This window comes from Notamacropus eugenii, chromosome 3 (genome assembly GCF_028372415.1).
Source record: "Notamacropus eugenii isolate mMacEug1 chromosome 3, mMacEug1.pri_v2, whole genome shotgun sequence".
Classification (NCBI taxonomy): domain Eukaryota; kingdom Metazoa; phylum Chordata; class Mammalia; order Diprotodontia; family Macropodidae; genus Notamacropus; species Notamacropus eugenii.
The window spans coordinates 225,119,537-225,136,891 of record NC_092874.1 but is presented as its reverse complement, the minus strand read 5'-3'; the positions used below and the strand labels follow the sequence as shown (position 1 = coordinate 225,136,891).

General features: G+C 43.1%; 1 protein-coding gene across 1 annotated transcript; it reads left to right on the top strand.

The window, feature by feature from the left end:
• Nucleotides 1-934: 934 nt before the first annotated feature.
• Nucleotides 935-10,796, top strand: LOC140534100 (keratin, type II cytoskeletal 5-like). The gene is made up of 9 exons (XM_072654741.1): nt 935-1,614; nt 2,544-2,758; nt 5,140-5,200; nt 5,301-5,396; nt 6,263-6,427; nt 6,963-7,088; nt 7,453-7,673; nt 8,715-8,749; nt 9,634-10,796. Exons 1-9 carry the CDS (start codon nt 1,039-1,041, stop codon nt 9,927-9,929), a joined length of 1,791 nt encoding a protein of 596 aa, XP_072510842.1. The 5' UTR covers nt 935-1,038; the 3' UTR covers nt 9,930-10,796.
• Nucleotides 10,797-17,355: the final 6,559 nt, after the last annotated feature.

Here is a 17,355-nt window from a genome sequence, read left to right as displayed (position 1 = left end):
ATGGGCAATGAATGAGGGCATACACTCAGGGAGTCTTTGGGCAAATGGGATTCCAAGTACTTTTCTGGAGCTGGAAGAAGAAAATTAAGAGTGAGATACTGATAGCTTGAACTCCTTCGTGGCATTTATTACAACTTGCCTTGGAGAACTTGTAGTGTCTATAGTTTGAAAGGACCTTAAAAATTTCCTTGTTCATTCCCTATTATTTTATAAATGTGGAGCCTGAAGTTCAGAGAAGTACTGTGATTTACCACACATACTACAAGTAGTGGAGAGATGGAATCTGAACCCAGATGGATATCAGGCAATCTTTCTAGTACTCCAAGTCCTCCTACCTTAAGATAAAGAAACTACCTTAAGGCGGGAAAAAAGATGTGATGTCAGGCTACTTCGAAAGGTCTCGGGTCCCTACTGCCCTTTCCCTCAGGAAAATGCTGAGAGCTAGTTATTACATATATCACTGAATACTTGCTTCCGTTCCTAGTGGAAAAGTTCATATCACCCCTCAGGATTTAATAACTCTGCCCCAGACAGGAAAAATCAATACTCATGATGCCAGGCCACTATACAGAGCAAATTGGAAAGGGTAACCTCTCTTCTGTAAGTGTCTGCTTCCCTTCAAAATTGGATGAATGTCCATTTGCCCCCTGGCATTATCTTCTTTAACCTCCTCCCAGCCTCTGGTGGGGAAAGGAGGGCTTGGCAAGCCTGTCGGGGAGTCACTGACATATGGGCCCTGCAAGGCAGGGTTGTTTCTAAATGAGCCAAGTCTGCCAGGAAGGAGTCTTTTGTATCCTCTACTACTATGCAGGTGTGAGAGGGGTGAGCTCACAGCTGCCCCCCAGGCATGCCCAACCCACTTAATCATTCAGATCTGCAAGAGATTCTTCAGCCCAGCCCAGACTTAGAAGGATATAAAGAGGAGGGGGAACATTTGAGTCGCTACATAACCGAGCCTCTGTCTTCCTCCTTACCTTCCCCTGTTCTTTTCGTTTGAAAGCTACTCCAGTACTTGCTCCTTCTGCTCCCCAAGTGGCCATGTCTCGGCAATCAAGCATATCGTTCCAGAGTGGGGGCCGCCGTGGCTTTAGTGCCTCTTCAGCGGTCACCCCCTCTGTCGGCCGAACCAGCTTCAGCTCTGTCTCTGTATCCCGGGCCGGAGGTGGTGGTGGTGGTGGCTATGGTCGCATCAGTGTTGGTGGTGCCGGAGGGGGAGCCGGCTTTGGCAGCAGGAGCCTTTACAACGTTGGAATGTCCAAGAGGATCTCCATGGGAGGTGGTGGTGGCTTCAGGAGTGGCTACTCAGGAAGAGTAGGAGGTGGATATGGCTTTGGTGGAGGAGCTGGTGGTGGCTTTGGTGGAGGAGCAGGTAGTGGATTTGGTTTCGGTGGTGGGGCTGGTGGTGGCTTTGGCGGTGGAGCTGGCTTTGGTGGAGGTTATGGGGGACCTGGGTTTCCTGTCTGCCCCCCTGGTGGCATCCAAGAGGTCACTGTCAATCAGAGTCTTCTGGCTCCCCTCAACCTCCAAATTGACCCCACCATCCAGAGGGTGAAGAGTGAAGAAAGGGAGCAGATCAAGACCCTCAATAACAAGTTTGCCTCCTTCATCGACAAGGTGAGACACAAAGTGCTCATTAACCTGCTGTGAATCTGGGCTAAATGCCAAAGCAAAAAGGGGTAGGCAGGAGATTTTGTTTCTTAGCCAAACATGTACAGAGTGTGCTTTAATCTTCATTTCTGCTCTTCTGTCCACCCTCCCATCTGCCCATCCTTCCATCTGTCCATCTGTGTGGTCTACCTTTCCTGCTAGATTAGGAGCCTGAAGAACGGAATGGTCTCCCATGCTTCTCAGTCTGCTCCTCCCAGAGCCCAGCAGCAGACTTTATATGTGTTGGATACTTATCTATATTATGGGGAGTAATTGTGGACAAAACTTTAAGTGTTGGGCAGGCTGCATGAAAGCAGATGCAGGTTGTTCTGAAGGCAATGTCAATCTATTTACTCTCCCTTTTGCAGAGATGTCTAGAGTTCTGGCCACCTGTTCTTCACTTTGTTTTCTGTATATCTCTAATTTGTGTCTCTCCTTGTGTCCTTATTATACTGAAGCCCTTGAAAGCAAGGAGTATTTCTAGTCCACCCTCTAGGTTTTGTCTAGAGGATGGGGGGGCAGGGAGGAAAAAAGGGTGTGTGTGTGTGTGTGTGTGTGTGTGTGTGTGTGTGTGTGTGTGTGTGTGAGAGAGAGAGAGAGAGAGAGAGAGAGAGAGAGAGAGAGAGAGAGAAAGAATATACCCACCTAAGTGAGATAGTGAGCACAATTGCTTTGTGTTGTGTGTGTGTGAGAGAGAGACACACACAGAGAGACAGAGAGAAAGACACAGAGACACAGACACAGACACAAAGACAGAGATAGAGAGACAGAGAGAATGAGTGAGGCAGCAACGACAGATAAGATGATGACTTGAAAGCAGCCACCCTGAGATATTCCATGAAATAATATGAATATTACATAGTCTTCTTGAAATTGTTTCTTCTTCTGATTTCCAGGTGCGATTCCTTGAGCAGCAGAATAAGGTGCTGGATACAAAATGGACGCTGCTCCAGGAACAGGGTCACAAGACCGTGAAACAGAATTTAGAGCCACTCTTTGAAAGCTACATCAACAATCTCAGGAGGCAGTTGGAAAGTATTCTGAATGAGAGGGGCCGCCTGGATTCTGAACTGAGGAACATGCAGGATACAGTGGAGGACTTTAAGAACAAGTGAGTGGGAAGAGTCCCTGGGGTATGTGTGAGGGGGAAGGAATTGTCTTGTCTTTCTACAATCAAATGAAGTTCATGATGGAAAGGTAGGGAGAGGAAGTGGGGGAGTAAAGGGGAGAGAGAGAGGCAGACACTCAGAGACAGACTGAGAGAGAATTATGTTCAGGGATTTCTTCTGAGTACCATGGAAAGCACTATGGTTTCTACATTCTAGAAACTGAAGGTCTAGTTAACTGACAGGGAGTGGGAAAATGGAGATAAGCAGAAAGCAGCAAAGTGGGGAAGGCTATCTCCCTACCTGATATTATAATTTTAGCAATCTGTGGACCTGGGCTGGGGAATGGGGTGGAGTATATTTGAGTGGGGAAAAGAGCCTCGTCTTGAGACAAATTACAGACCTTGAATTTCTACTATGTGTGGTTTAAGGGAGTTGGCAAATAAGGGAATCCACAGCCCTTAGCTTTCTCTATAATGTCTTTTCAGTATTCTACTTCAGAACAACATTCTGAAAAATACCTAGCCACATCTAGCAGTTTCTGAATGATTCTAGTTTTTACGGTCTAATTTCCCCTACCCCTGCCCCACTTTACCCACAACAGGAGTTATATACTGTTGCCATAAAACCGCTAAGCCATAGCCTCTCTGAATTGGAAAGCACCTCTAGTTTCATGTTCATGTTCATGAGTCCCCTCCTCCAACACTCAATAAATGAGAATCGAGCCTTTGAAGGAGTTGTGATGTATATTATGTGCATGTATTTTAGGCTGGATACTTACACAGAGCACTGGGCACTATACAGAGCATTACAATGTGTTTGACCCACTTGAACCTATGACAAGAGAGCCTTTGTTTCTGTGTCCTTCTGTGGTGCAGTGGATAGAGCACCAGTGCAGGAGCCAGGAGGACCTGAGTTCAAATCTCACCCCAGATACTTGACACTCACTTGCTGTGTGACCTTGGGCAAGTCACTTAACCCTAATTGCCTTGTTCTGGGTCATCTCCAGTCATGTTGATGAATATCTGGTCACTGGATTCAGATGACTCTGGAGGAGAAGTGAGGCTGGTGACTTGCACAACCCTCCCTCACTCAAAACAAAGTCAAATGCAAGTCATGTCATTATTTCTCTGATGGCATGGTCTTCTTTGGCAACGAAGGACGAACACATATTTGGTGTCTCCTTCCCCATCCTATCCCTGCCCCCAATTCCTACCCCTTTCTACCCCTGGAGATGGGAGATAATACCCTCTCAGTACTATCTGATGATTAAAAAATCCTTGCTCAGTATGAAAAAGCAAACAAAACAAACCAGTTTAGGACTTAACCTCTTTACTCTGACATTTTATCTATGGCACGGATTACACCCTTATAGCATACAGGCATACTATATTGTCCTTGCTCCTTAAAGACCTTCATTTCCATTTTTTACACAGTAAAAAATTCCCCTAAAACTAGGGAGAGGGAGAATGATGGTGACCAAAGGAAGCAGATGCAAAAAAATTATTGTCAAGGCTCTTCTTTGGACCTTCCCACAGCTGGACTCTTGGTTGTGCTTAAGTTGAATTTAATCAAATAGAATCAAATGGAATAGGATTCACCTTGATTCAATTCAATTCCTTTTATTCCTGCTCAAGGGAGTCCGTATAATTTAGTTGAAGAAGTTCTGAATTTGGAGTCTCATAATTTGGATTCAAATCTCACCCATCACTACAACATAGTACTTTCATGATCTTAGATAGATTACCTGCCTTCCTGGTGCCTCAGTTATCTCCTGTATAAAATGAGAGTTGGACTAAATGACCTTCTCTTGGTCTTTCCCAGCTCTGTATTTATGATCTTGTGATCCCTATGAATGAGTATTTGATAGCCTCAGGGTTAAAGCCTCAGGGCTTTAATGTTCTGAATGATTTCTGTATAAAGAACCAGATGCATCATTATAAATGGCTTCATGGATTGGAGAAAAGATAGAGAATTGATTGTATTGATTAGAATCTTAGAATAATTGGATTAGTAACAGACAGGCTGACAGGGCAGTTGAAAACAGGATAATTCTTCCCAAGAAGACAGAGAAGCAGATTCTCACAATTTCCAATACCCAGAGGCTCGGGCCATGACTATTTCCTCCCTTTCTGTCAAAGAGCTCATCCCTTCATAGCTGGTGCATCATCCTACACTCTCTCCTTCTCTCTCCCCAAGTGGAGGTTCTTAGCCTGTAGGAAAGAAGAAATGAGGAATAGACATCCTGCAACAGCAGAGATGAGTCTCCTTGTAGTCACACATATGAAGACCAATATGTGCTTGGCTTAGTCACAGGGGTAATAGTGCCCTCAAAGTTAACTATCCCAGATCCCCTTTCAATTGATCCTGTTCCCTTTTCCATTAGGTATGAAGAAGAAATCAACAAGCGCACTACAGTCGAAAATGAATTTGTGATACTCAAGAAGGTAGGTGTGGGTTGATTCATGCCTATAGCCTGAAGTTACACTTTGGGTACAGGTGTGGCTCATTGGAGTTTGGATGGAAAATTTGGTCTGGTTTTTCTAGGATGTTGATGGTGCCTACATGAACAAGGTGGAACTGGAAACCAAAGTGGATGGCCTCACTGATGAGATCAACTTCCTGAGAGCCCTCTATGATATGGTAATGACCTACCCCCTCTAAATCAAATACAGGAATGGTCATTGGTGACTTTGCCACTAGCTAAGTCTCTGGAGACTAAGGGCTACTAGCGTAAGTGGTAGCTGAATTCCCAGACCCTGGGACTAACAAATACAATCCTGTCCAGTTCAAATATTCCTAGGCACAAACCTGTTCCTTCCTCTTGCAATTCCCCAATTTTGATTTCCTGGGCATTTCATATTTCTGAAAGACTTTCTTCATTCACTCCTAATAACTATGCTTTGTGAAGAACCTTGGAAGTGATATACATACATATATATTATATATTATATCTATACTTTCTATAGAATATATGTAGAGTATATATATATAGATTTATATGTAGGTTATATATCTATATATATTCTGTAGAATGTATATATATATAATGTATTATAGATGTATATAGATTATGCCTATGTATACTGTAGAATATATATATATAATATATATATAATGTAAATATAGATTTATAGGATGTTTGAGCTGTAAGACATCCTTGAGATTTTTGTCCAAAGCCCTCCTTTGATGAGTTTTCCTGACTTCATGGACTACTTTCCAGTCCCTTCCAGAATAAGAAGCTATATTTTAATTAGATTAAAACCTGAGAGACTATGGAGACCCTTGGTGAGGGAGGGAGTAGTGGGGAAAAAAGTCCCTAGATATAAACATTTGAAAACTACTATGCTGGAAAATGTTTGGAATCACATAGCTTTTTAGAATTGTTTTAGCCAAAATTTCAGTTGCTCTCTTAACTTTTTTCAGTATTTGAATGTGGCTGTAACTGTGAGGAAGGTACAAAAGAGATGAATGAGATCCAAGTTACATGACTGCACATCTCTCCACAGGAACTCTCTCAGATGCAGGTTCAAATCTCTGACACCAATGTTGTCTTGTCTATGGACAATAACCGTAACCTTGACCTGAACAGTATCATTGCTGAAGTCAAAGCTCAGTATGAAGACATTGCTAACCACAGCCGAACAGAAGCTGAGTCCTGGTACCAAACTAAGGTGAGCTAGTGTTCATTTGTAATGGGAATCCAAGCCCTAGGACCCAATCTGGGAGAACTGGACAATGGCTGCTTAAGGAACTGTGGAAATATGAAGGAGAGACATAGGGTGGACCTATGGGGGGGAATTTCTAAGGATTGGTGGAACTATTAGGGGAACCAGGTCAAATATGAGATTAGTCTTGTCCATGAATACTTAAGAGTTTGAGTCCTGGCTCTGCCTCTTACAGATTATGATTTTGGATAAATCACAACCTCTCTGTGCCTCAGTTTCCTTACTTATAAAATGAAGTTAATAATACTTGACATCTCTAAATAATGAGATGGTCATGAATATAACACTTTTTAAAGCTTGAAAGATAGAGAAATTAGGGCTATTTTTCCCAGAAGCTTTTTTTCTTTCTTTCAAGATTCTAAATCCTAGTGTTCTAGAGACAATAGCTTGTAGATAGCAACTTTTCTTTCTACTTATCATAACAAGTGTGCCTTCTCTTCATGCTTATGTTAAACCTTTTCTTCTTCTCTGGGGGCATCAGTATGAGGAACTGCAGCAAACAGCAGGACGCCACGGAGATGACCTCCGCAATACCAAGCATGAGATCTCTGAGATGAACCGGATGATCCAGAGGCTGAGAGCCGAGATTGACAATGTCAAGAAGCAGGTAGGGTGATATTGAAAGAAGGCATGCAAGTGGATCCAGGGTGCAGCAATCTGTGGGCATTCCTATTGTTATATGCACATACCTCAACACACATACATGCACACGAATGTACACATATATACATGCACATGCATGCACACATGCACACTCAAATATATATTCATTCAGGACTGGCATCATATTGGATTTTCCAAATACCCAGGCTGCAGGTGACCTTGAGTTCATATGGGGTGCTTTTTCTTGGTATATCAGTTGTTCTAGCTTGTGTGACTTATGGCTCTCCAGGAAGAAAAAAGAAAGGCTAGGTTCTGTCCACCATGCCTCATCCCAAACCCTTCTCTCTCTTCTCTCCTTTCTCTTGTAGTGTGCCAATCTGCAGGCTGCCATAGCAGATGCTGAGCAGCGTGGGGAGCTGGCCCTTAAGGATGCCCGGGCCAAGCTGGCTGAGCTGGAGGATGCCCTGCAGAAGGCCAAACAGGACATGGCCCGCCAGTTGCGAGAGTACCAGGAGCTGATGAATGTTAAGCTGTCCCTGGACATTGAGATTGCCACCTACAGGAAGCTGCTGGAGGGAGAGGAGTGCAGGTGGGAAACTGACCCCTCCCCTCTTTCCCTACTTCCATCCCAAATCCCCAAAGTTTCATCTAAAATTGAAATAATTCATCTTGGGTGAGCCTTCATTAACTCTGCTTTTACTTAACATTTACAAGACTCTTTTAAAGATAAATCAGGTTTTTAAAAATTTGCATATATTTTGAAGCATCACCAGTCAGATACAAAATCTGAGAGTTTTAGATTTCTATTTTCAGTTATACATGTATCAGGTGTCTTCTTTAGTGAAGATAACTGAAAGATGGCTAGATTTTCAAATTCCATATGTTGAGAGGTTGACAGTGTCACTGGTGGAGAGATTTTATTTTGATCGAGACCTGATAAGTTGATTTCCATCATTACCTCCCAGGATGAAACAGAGAATTCCAGAATTGGTATTCTAGTCCTCAGAACCAGCATCTTGCCTCCAGAGAACCAGAAACCCAAACAGACAGCCCTGAAAGGTCTCCAGGAAGGGAACTGCTACAACCTCCTTAGGTTACCTGTTCTAATAGGAAATCATTTGTACTAGTCAGGAAATGTGCCCTTTCTTGATGCAATTTAGCCCCATTTCAGTGTGTTATAGTAATGGCTAGATGTGAACTCAGTGCCTGGAGTTCTGGACCTGGAGTCAGAAAAGTCTGGTTTTAAATCTCTCCTCAGACTAGCGTATGACTTTGAACAAGTCACTTAAACTCTTTGAGTCTCCATTTGTCTGTCTGTAAAATGGGAACGCTAATGGTATCTACCTTTCAGGGTTATTGGGAGCATCAAGTAATGTCTACTTATCCCCAAAGTCACGTAATTGTGAGCATCAAATGAGATAACATATGTGTGTGTGTGTGTGTGTGTGTGTGTGTACACACACACACACACACACACGCATAATACTTTGAAGGTCTTTGCTGTGTATCTTCTGTTGTTGTACAGAAGGTATCTTATCAGAGGAATTTGGAGTTATCTCCATGGGAACAAAACTGCTTCTTCTTGTACTGTCTAGTTCCAATTTCTTCTCCTTTTCTTTCTTCTTTCTAGGCTGAGTGGAGAGGGAGTTGGACCAGTCAACATCTGTAAGTACCTTGCTCAGAACAGCAATAAAAACGTTATTAATATCAGATATTGGCTCTAGTTTTGAAGGTAGGGTCCCTAGATAGCTGCCACACCACCTGGAAATTTCATATGGGCAAGAGGGCAAGAGGTCTAGAAGAAATGTGGTTGAGTCAAGAGTTCAGATGAGGAGGGAAGAAACTCACCTTCTTATTCGGGTTTTGTCACTGACTTACTGTGGGATCTTGACTAAACTGTGCAGCCCAATGCCTTAGTTTTCTCTGTCTGCAAAATCGTAGTCATAGTAGTACCTGCTTTACAAACTTGAGCAACTGTGATAAAATTCATGAGCGTATTCGAAGGTATAAAACTCGGTTGTCAGATCCTTGAGGACTGTGACCATAGTGGTCTTACTTTGGGTCTAACACATAGCGTGGTCCAATGCCACTTGGTTAATTGAATTAAGAGAAGACGCATAGGATGACTAGACAGAAGCAGTGATGATCCTTTGCACATGGTCTAGTCATTTTCCTCACCTGTAAAGTGAGTTTCAAAGCGCTCATCTGCAGAAGTTGGACTAAATGATGTTGAATTGCTTCGGCTTAGAATCGATAATCCTCTATATAAATTAAGTTCTGGAGAGTTTTTACAGTGAATGGACTCACAGGAATCCACGGAATGGCTGCAATTGTAGTGATGATGGTTTTTGCTAGCAAAGTCACTGGGGGAGGTTGGATGAGGCGTCCCTTGACCTCCTAGGTCGTACTGGACGTCAAAGGTGGGGGGATGAGACCAGTCCTAGAACGCAGACTTCCTTCCTTCTCTCTCGCACCCCTTGGCCAGGGTTCTAGTCATCAGAATGGGTGGGCGAAGCAGCCTCGTCACGTCTTCTCTCTCTTCCTCCTAGCTGTGGTCACATCCAGCGTGTCCGGTGGCTACGGCAGCGGTTCTGGCGGCTTCGGAAGCGGCGGTGGCTTCGGGAGCGGCGGTGGTTATGGCGTTGGCGGAGGGCTCGGAGGCGGCAGCGGTTACTCCTACTCCAGCAGCAGCGGCGGCGGCGGCGGTCTCAGCCTAGGGGGCTCTGGCTTCAGCTCCGGCAGTGGCCGGGGCCTGGGGGTTAGCCTGGGCGGCGGTGGAGGCAGCAGCTCCAGCGTTAAGTTCGTGTCCACCACTTCCTCCACCCGGAAGAGTTTCAAGAGTTAAATTTCCTACCGACAAGTGTCTTTCACTTGAGTATCAGCTCTCCCTGTCCCTTGGCCACTGCCTAACGGATCCTCATTAGCTTGGATGGCTCCAAGCTGCTCTCTGCTTTGCTGTCTCCGCCTTCCCCTCTCCTCCCCTTTTCACTGGTGTTTAGTCTAGACCAGACTAAGGGGGTGATTTGTGTTCATGAGCCTTCCAGGTCACCTCCAGCACTTAGCACCCTCATCTCTGGTTCTTAGCTCCCAGCCTGGCCAGAGGCCAACAGAAAATGCTTTCCAAGGAACCTTGGAGGCCTTAGAAATAATCTCCATCCTCCTTTCCATGACTCCACTCGGTCCATCATTCACCTCTATCACTTAGCCCAAGCACTTATTTCAAAAGTATAACCACACCTTCCTGCCTACTGGGGCAAAGATGTGCAGAAGCATGGTCCATATTGGTATGGTATTGGTTTGCTTAGAAAACCCTTGAATTGAGGAAGACAATGACGGGAAACAAGTGAAGGAAGGCTTTGGTTCAGTTAGAATCTGGGTTCCTCAATCCTTGGGGAGTGGCAATCCCCCACACTTCTTGCTGGGGTGTCCTAGGGCAATCTTGTGATTTCAGAAAGAGTGGTTCAACCCAAGCTTTGTCTAGGAAAGGTGCCTGGCCTCCTCACTGTGATTGAGGGTGGGATTTAGACATTTGTCTTGTAAGCAATTCTGGATTCTCCTGGGAGACAGCTTTTCATTCCTCAGGAGGTAGCATTTGGTTGTACTGGAAGCAAAAATCGCTCGGTGAATGTCAACAGAACTCCACTCCCCATTGTTTGTTCTTGATTCTGACCACTTTTTGGTGTTTGTTCAATAAAGTACATTTATAATTTAAGTTTCTGAGCAGAATTTCTTTTCCATATCTATAATCAACCTTGAGAGTCATATCTGGATAATTCTTAAGTAGCATGGCATCATTGATAAAGGCAAATGGGCATTAGTCTGCTCATTGGAGAAGTGAATATTTAGTACTTTCCCAGGGTGAAGACTAAGGGGATGGGGTGAGGTGGAGAGTGGTCCCAGGAAACATCAATTAGTGACTGGGATACCTGGGGATTTCCCTGGGTTGTTGTAAAGAGGTTGATGTCTTCCCACCCCCAGGAAGTGAAGGACTCTGGAAAAGACCCCAGAAATCCAAATCTAAATTCAAAGTTCCTGTTCAGCAACTTGCTAATTGCTAAGACTTGAGACACATCACTAAAGTTGTGCTTCAGTGTCCTCATCTATAAAATGGAAATGATACTTGTGAGGAAAAATGAGAAATTGCTTTGAAAAGGCAAAAGAGCATTATAAAACATGAACTAAACAGACAATGGCCTGTAGAGGCAACTTCTCTTGTTTGTGTTTTATCTAAAGGCTTCAAATTCTAGAGATCTGCCTGGCTTTTACTTGGGAGACTGTCTAATCTTGGCTCTGTTTTCAAGGCCCAGCACCATCTGGATCCCGCCTGGCTTTCTAGTTTTATTTCCCTATGTTCCCCTTCATAAAGCCAATCATCCAACCAAATGGACCACTAGTTCTTATCTTTCCTCCTGCATCCCACTTCCATGATGCCTGGATTGTACTCATCGATATCTGTTGAAATCTTCTTACTGGGTTCCCGGCCCTTTCAGGAAGCCCATCTTAGCTAAGGTTCTACTCTGGTTCCATAAGCTAAGGGTTCTGTCCTTCCTCAAACTTTCCTAGAGTACTTTATTCAGATGTCTCCTATCATTCGCTATTACCTTGCATTATAATTGTTTGTATTTTTGCTTGTTGTTTCACTCACCTCACCCCCTCCACTTATTGTCTTCTTAAAGGCAACTTCTCTGAGGCAACTAGTTGGCAAAGTGGATAGATTTCTGGATCTAGAACCAGGAAGACTGGAGTTCAAATCCAGCCTCAGACACTTACCAGCTGTGTGAACTTGGGCAAGTCACTTCACCCTGTTTGCCTCATTTTCCTCATCTATAAACATGAGCTGGAGAAGAAAATGGCAAACCGTTCCACTATCTTTGCCAGGAAAACCCCAAAAAGGATCCTGAAGAATCAGAAACAAATGCACAACAACATAGGTCGAGGACTATATTTTTTTTATTGCTTGTTTCTATTCAACTTTATAAGCATTTATTAAATGTCCCTGTGCCAGGCACTGTCCTAAACCTGGTAATACAAAGACAAAAATGAAATAACACTTACCCTCTAGGAATTTAATACTACAGGGAGACAAAATACATATATGGATAAATAAATACAAGGCAGTTTGAGGAGGGAAGACAGCAGTAACAACTGAGGAAATCTGGGAAGACTCCTCTGAGTAAAAAAACAACTTAGTGGACCCCTAAGGGGAGCTATCTCTGGGATTCTCACAGGCAGAGATGAGAAGGAAACACATTCCAAGCATGGACTCCAGGCATGGAGCACTGCTTGAACAGAGGTAAGACATAGAAGGCTGAGTTCAGGGCATCTGAGGCATAAGGTACATAAAAGTAATGGTATTAGAAAAGACAGGTTAGGGTCAGATTTTAGAAGGTTTTTTATTTTTTGGAGGGCAAAAGGCAAGGCAATTGGAGTTAAATGACTTGCCCAAGGTCTCACAGCTAGTAAGTGTGTCAAATGTCTGATCCTAGATTTTTGAACTCAGATCCTCCTGACTCCAGGGCTGGTGCTCTACTCATTGCACCACCTAGCTGCTCCAGATTTTGGAAGATTCTGTGTGTCTCCATAGCATTTGAGAAGCTGGTATTTTAGCTTATTGTTGGTTGTATGATTGTCCTTTATTCTTGAAGATGACCATGATATAAGGGAGAGGATGACATGACTTGCAGTTGATTTGAGTGTGTGTGGGGGGAGGGGGCTGTGCAAGGTCACCAGCCTCACTTTCTCCTCCAGAGCTATCTGAGTTCAGTGGCCAGATATTCATCAGAATGACTGGAGATGACCCAGGATGTAATGGGAGTCTGGGGCCCTTTTAGGCTCACACCTTTTCAGGTTCTCACTTTGAGTGAGGTAAAATCCATTCAGTGAACAGGCCTCCCTGATGCCATAGTCCTCTTCCAAAATGAAGGACAAACACAACTTGTGAGTAGTTTGAACTGCTTGAATGGGGAAACAGCCAGTTGGATAACTCAGCTCATCCTCTCCCTTCCCCCTCTTCTCTCCAAATCAAGGTAAATCTTGATGGCCAAAAGCTGCCTAGTTCACTTGGGATTTACTGGCTAGATTTCTTTCTCAAGGACCAAGCCTTAAACCCAATTCACTCTGGAGTTCATAGATTAGACAACAATAGGTCCCTGCCCAAGCACCATTTAATGTCTATTTTTGGGGCCTTCCTGACTCAGAGTGAATGTAAAGAGTAACTGTTTTTCTTTTGACCAGCAACCCTAAGGGTCTTCCCTTCCCAGATTGATTTTTTTTTTTATTAAAGGAGCCATCCCTTCACTCATTTCTGTTTTAGCACACAGTAGGCATTTGATAAACCTTTGATCTGATAAACCATTGAATTGAAACCTCAAAGACTCTCAGCCTGTGCAAAGCTGATCTTCTATGACAATAGAAATTTTTATCTCCTTGTCTCCGTCCCTCTGTGAGTATCAGGCATATTTCTCAGGCTGCATTTGAGGAACAGTCTTCTCACCCACTATATGTCTGTGGGCTGCATTCTTCTCTACATCTGTGAAGTCCAGAAGGTTGGCAGAAGAAGGAAAAAGCATGTAGGTGGGCCAGAAGCGGCAAAATGCAAGGAGAACCTCGTGCATGAATTATAGTGCATGGGAGCCTTTGCCTTTAACTTAGCCTAGCCAGGCTGACGTTGTTGTGACCGTTTGTCCTAGACAGTTTGAAATGAGGTGGCTAAGGATTTGTATAGGGAGGGAGCTATTTGAAAACCTTACCAGCTTCCATCCTTTCTAAGAATTTTACTTCTCTAAAGTACACCAAGAGGTGAAGAGAGCACAAGATCTCTGGAGCCAAAAGCTTTGGGCTTGAATACTGGCTTGAAACTTAGAGTTATGAGAATAAAGGCAAATCATTTAAAATGTCCTGGAAGGAAATCATCAGATTTAGAGCTAGAAGAGGGCTAAGATCTTCAAGTCCTTAACCTAAGATCTAGCAGCTAAATGGAGGAAAAGAAAGATACTGTAGATAACTGCATTTCAATATGATCCCTTTCCCTTGTTATCTTACATATGTTATGTATTTAGAAACATTATTCTGAGAAGGGATCTATAAGCTTCACCAGACTGCCAAGGAAATCCTGACACACACACACAAAGGAAGGATTTGTGAACCAGTGAAAACCAATTTGCTGAATATGGCCCTAGCATCAGGATGGATGAATGTCAAGGTTTCACTGACCTAGAGATCAGGCACCGCCCCTTTCCTCAGCTGCTTGCTTGTTGTGGCACAGAGTTAAGTTTCCTGGGTTCCTGCCCCCCATTCTTTATTCCTCATTAGGCAACTCAGAAAATGCCCTCATTTGAGGGGGCCTAGACCAGAGGTATCACAATAATGCCCAGTGGCCCTGAGCCGGATTAAAATGAAATTGAGAAATAACAAAATAAATAAAAACACTATATTAAAGTATATACAGCCATATCCACATATGCATACGCTTATATATTATATAGATATTACATATGTATAAAACAGTACAATGCAAATACAAATACAATAAAACATTTGTAAAGCTACATTTTAAAACTAAGCTAATATGCTGCCTACAAGGGTCCTTATGTATGGTTTGGTGGCCCATATTTCTACTTGAGTTGATACTGCTGGTCTAAAGCTTCCACCTCAGCTCCTACCCCTACCCCCTTTACCTCTCGGGAGATCAAGCAGTCTTCCATTAGTGCCATGACAACTCCTTGTCCATAAGTCTACACAGCTTTGAGTTCTGAGTGGCTCAGAGCTTTGGATGTACATCTTGCTGCATTAGTGAGTCAGTAGCCTGCCCAAGGAGCTAGAGACAGGGCAGCTGTATGTGCAGGGGACAATAAGGGGAAATCTACCTATGCTGTTTCTCATTGTCATCTGTCCTCTCATGACCACCACCTTTGTGAATTATTTCTTCGAGAATGGCTCCTTTTTTTCCTTCTATAGAACTGCTTTGGAAATGATATAATACAACTTCTTTATTTTACAAAAGAAGAAACTGAGGCCCTAAGAGGATTTCATTGGTAGTACTTAGTGGCAAAGATGAGCTTTGAAACCAATCCACTTTCTAGTGTCCTGTTATGGCCCTTTCTTAATCTTGGGCACTGGAATCCTCCCTACCACAACCACTGCCCACTCCTGTTGACCTTTGTCCTTAGTGTTCATGGATCTTTCTGTCCAAGCTGTTCTTGGTTGGAAAAATGACTCATTGTGACTTCTTCTTGGCTTTCCTTATCAGTCTGGTTCATTCCATATAGATAGATATATAGAAAGATAGATATAGAGATAGTGATAGGTATAAATAAAGATACAGATAGATAGATGGATACAGATATAGATATAGATATAGAAATAGATATAAAGATAGTTGAAGAGATGTGGGGGACAGCTAGACTCTAATATTACTCTCACTCTGCCATTTTGATTCTACCTTGATGTTTTGATTTCCACAACAACGGCTTTCACATCTGACCCCTACTTTCTACTCAAAACCACTACCTTAGCTCAGGCCCTCATCACCTGTGATCTGAAAGATTGCAACAGCTTCCTAATTGTTCTCCTTACCTCAAGTGTCTCGCTATTCTGAGTCTATGTTCCATATAGCTGCCAAAGTGATTTTCCTTAGGCAGAAATCTGACCATGTCACTCCCTTGCTCAGTAAATGCCAACCATTTCCTATTTTCTTTAGCATAAAGTCCAAATTTCTCTGGCTTTCAAAGCTCTTCACAACATGGCCTACATTTATCTCCCTAGTCTCATTGTACATTCTTCCCCTTCTTGTGCTCTATGTACAATTCACTTTTCTTTGTTCCTCTTGCTCAGGGCCCCATCTTACGTCTCTGTACCTGGTATGCATTCACTCCTGATCTCTGCCTCATAGCAGCCCCTTACTTCCTTCAAAACACAGCTTAAACACAGCATTTCTGATCTTGTCAGTGTCCTCTTCCTCTAATTACCTTTTATCTATTTTCTATTAAGTACCTTTGGCTCTATCCCCAGGCCCTGCCAATTGCATGTCCCCATTAAGGTTCTAGGCTACTCTGAGGAGTTGAGGAATCTCTACTATATCATCTTTACCTCCTACCACTTGTGTTCTTTCTACTTTCCACTTCATTAACTGGTGACTCGGTTCCATTTAACTATTTAATATCAATTAACTTTTACAAAGGGATATTTACTTTGAAGATATAAGTACAAACATTTTCCTCCTCTCCTCTGGGGACAGACTCTCTGATATACCATCTTAGTCTCTGGGAAGAATGCAGTCAGATTACATAGCTTTTATATAACATTAATCCAGTACAGATCATGACTATCTAGGATAGGTCCTCTTCTCAACTGTTGAGCAGTAAGTTCCTAAAGGTCATTTCATGCTTCTCTGGTCATCAGTGCTGGGATGACTGCAAAATCTGACTTAGGTTCCAACTCCTGGATTCTTAGACTCCTACAGCCTCGCTCTCCTGCCTGACCTTTTAATCTCACAACATCAGAGCCTCCAAGTTAATTTCCTTTACCTAAATCAAAACAATAATACTGAGGTGGGCAGAAAAAACAAGAATCATTTTCTTGAGGCCATATGTTAGCCTCAAAAGGGAAAAGGTCTAAGAGCTTTCCTTGTACAGTACTGCACCTCATCAGAGAGCAGGGATCCATGAAGACAGAGCAGTAGAAGGGAATGAGGTTGAGACAAGCTAAAGTCTTTCGAAGGTTCTCCAGCTTTGGGTTCTTCATCTTTAGTCAAAGAAGCTGCTTAGGAGATGAGAATTAGTTACACAAGTCTACTATTGCTCCAAGGTCTCTTCAAGGCACTTTTTAATCACCTGTTTTTACCACTCTCTGAGAAGTAGGCTCTGTAACCTCTTCCACATGACACCATAAGCATTCTATACATGTTCCGTTAGCTATTACAATTCTTTATACGTTTACTCTCTTTATTCTTTCTCTCTCACTCCCTTTCTCCCCCTTCTCCCTTCTCTTCCCCTCCCTTCCCCCCTCTTCTCCTCTTTCTCCCTCCTTTCTTTTCCTCTCTCTCCTCTTCATTCCCACCCCCTCTCTCTCCCCCTTTCCTCTCTCTCATTACATACATATATACACATGTGTATACATATAGACTTTTCATTCCTATTACCAAGTTGAAATCCCTTTTCAGTATGAATTGCTTCACTTTATTTTCTTGGTACCCCCAGCATCCAGCACAGTGCTTGGTACATAATAGATACTTTATAAAAGCCTGTTGATTATTTAGTTGATTGGGACTGACT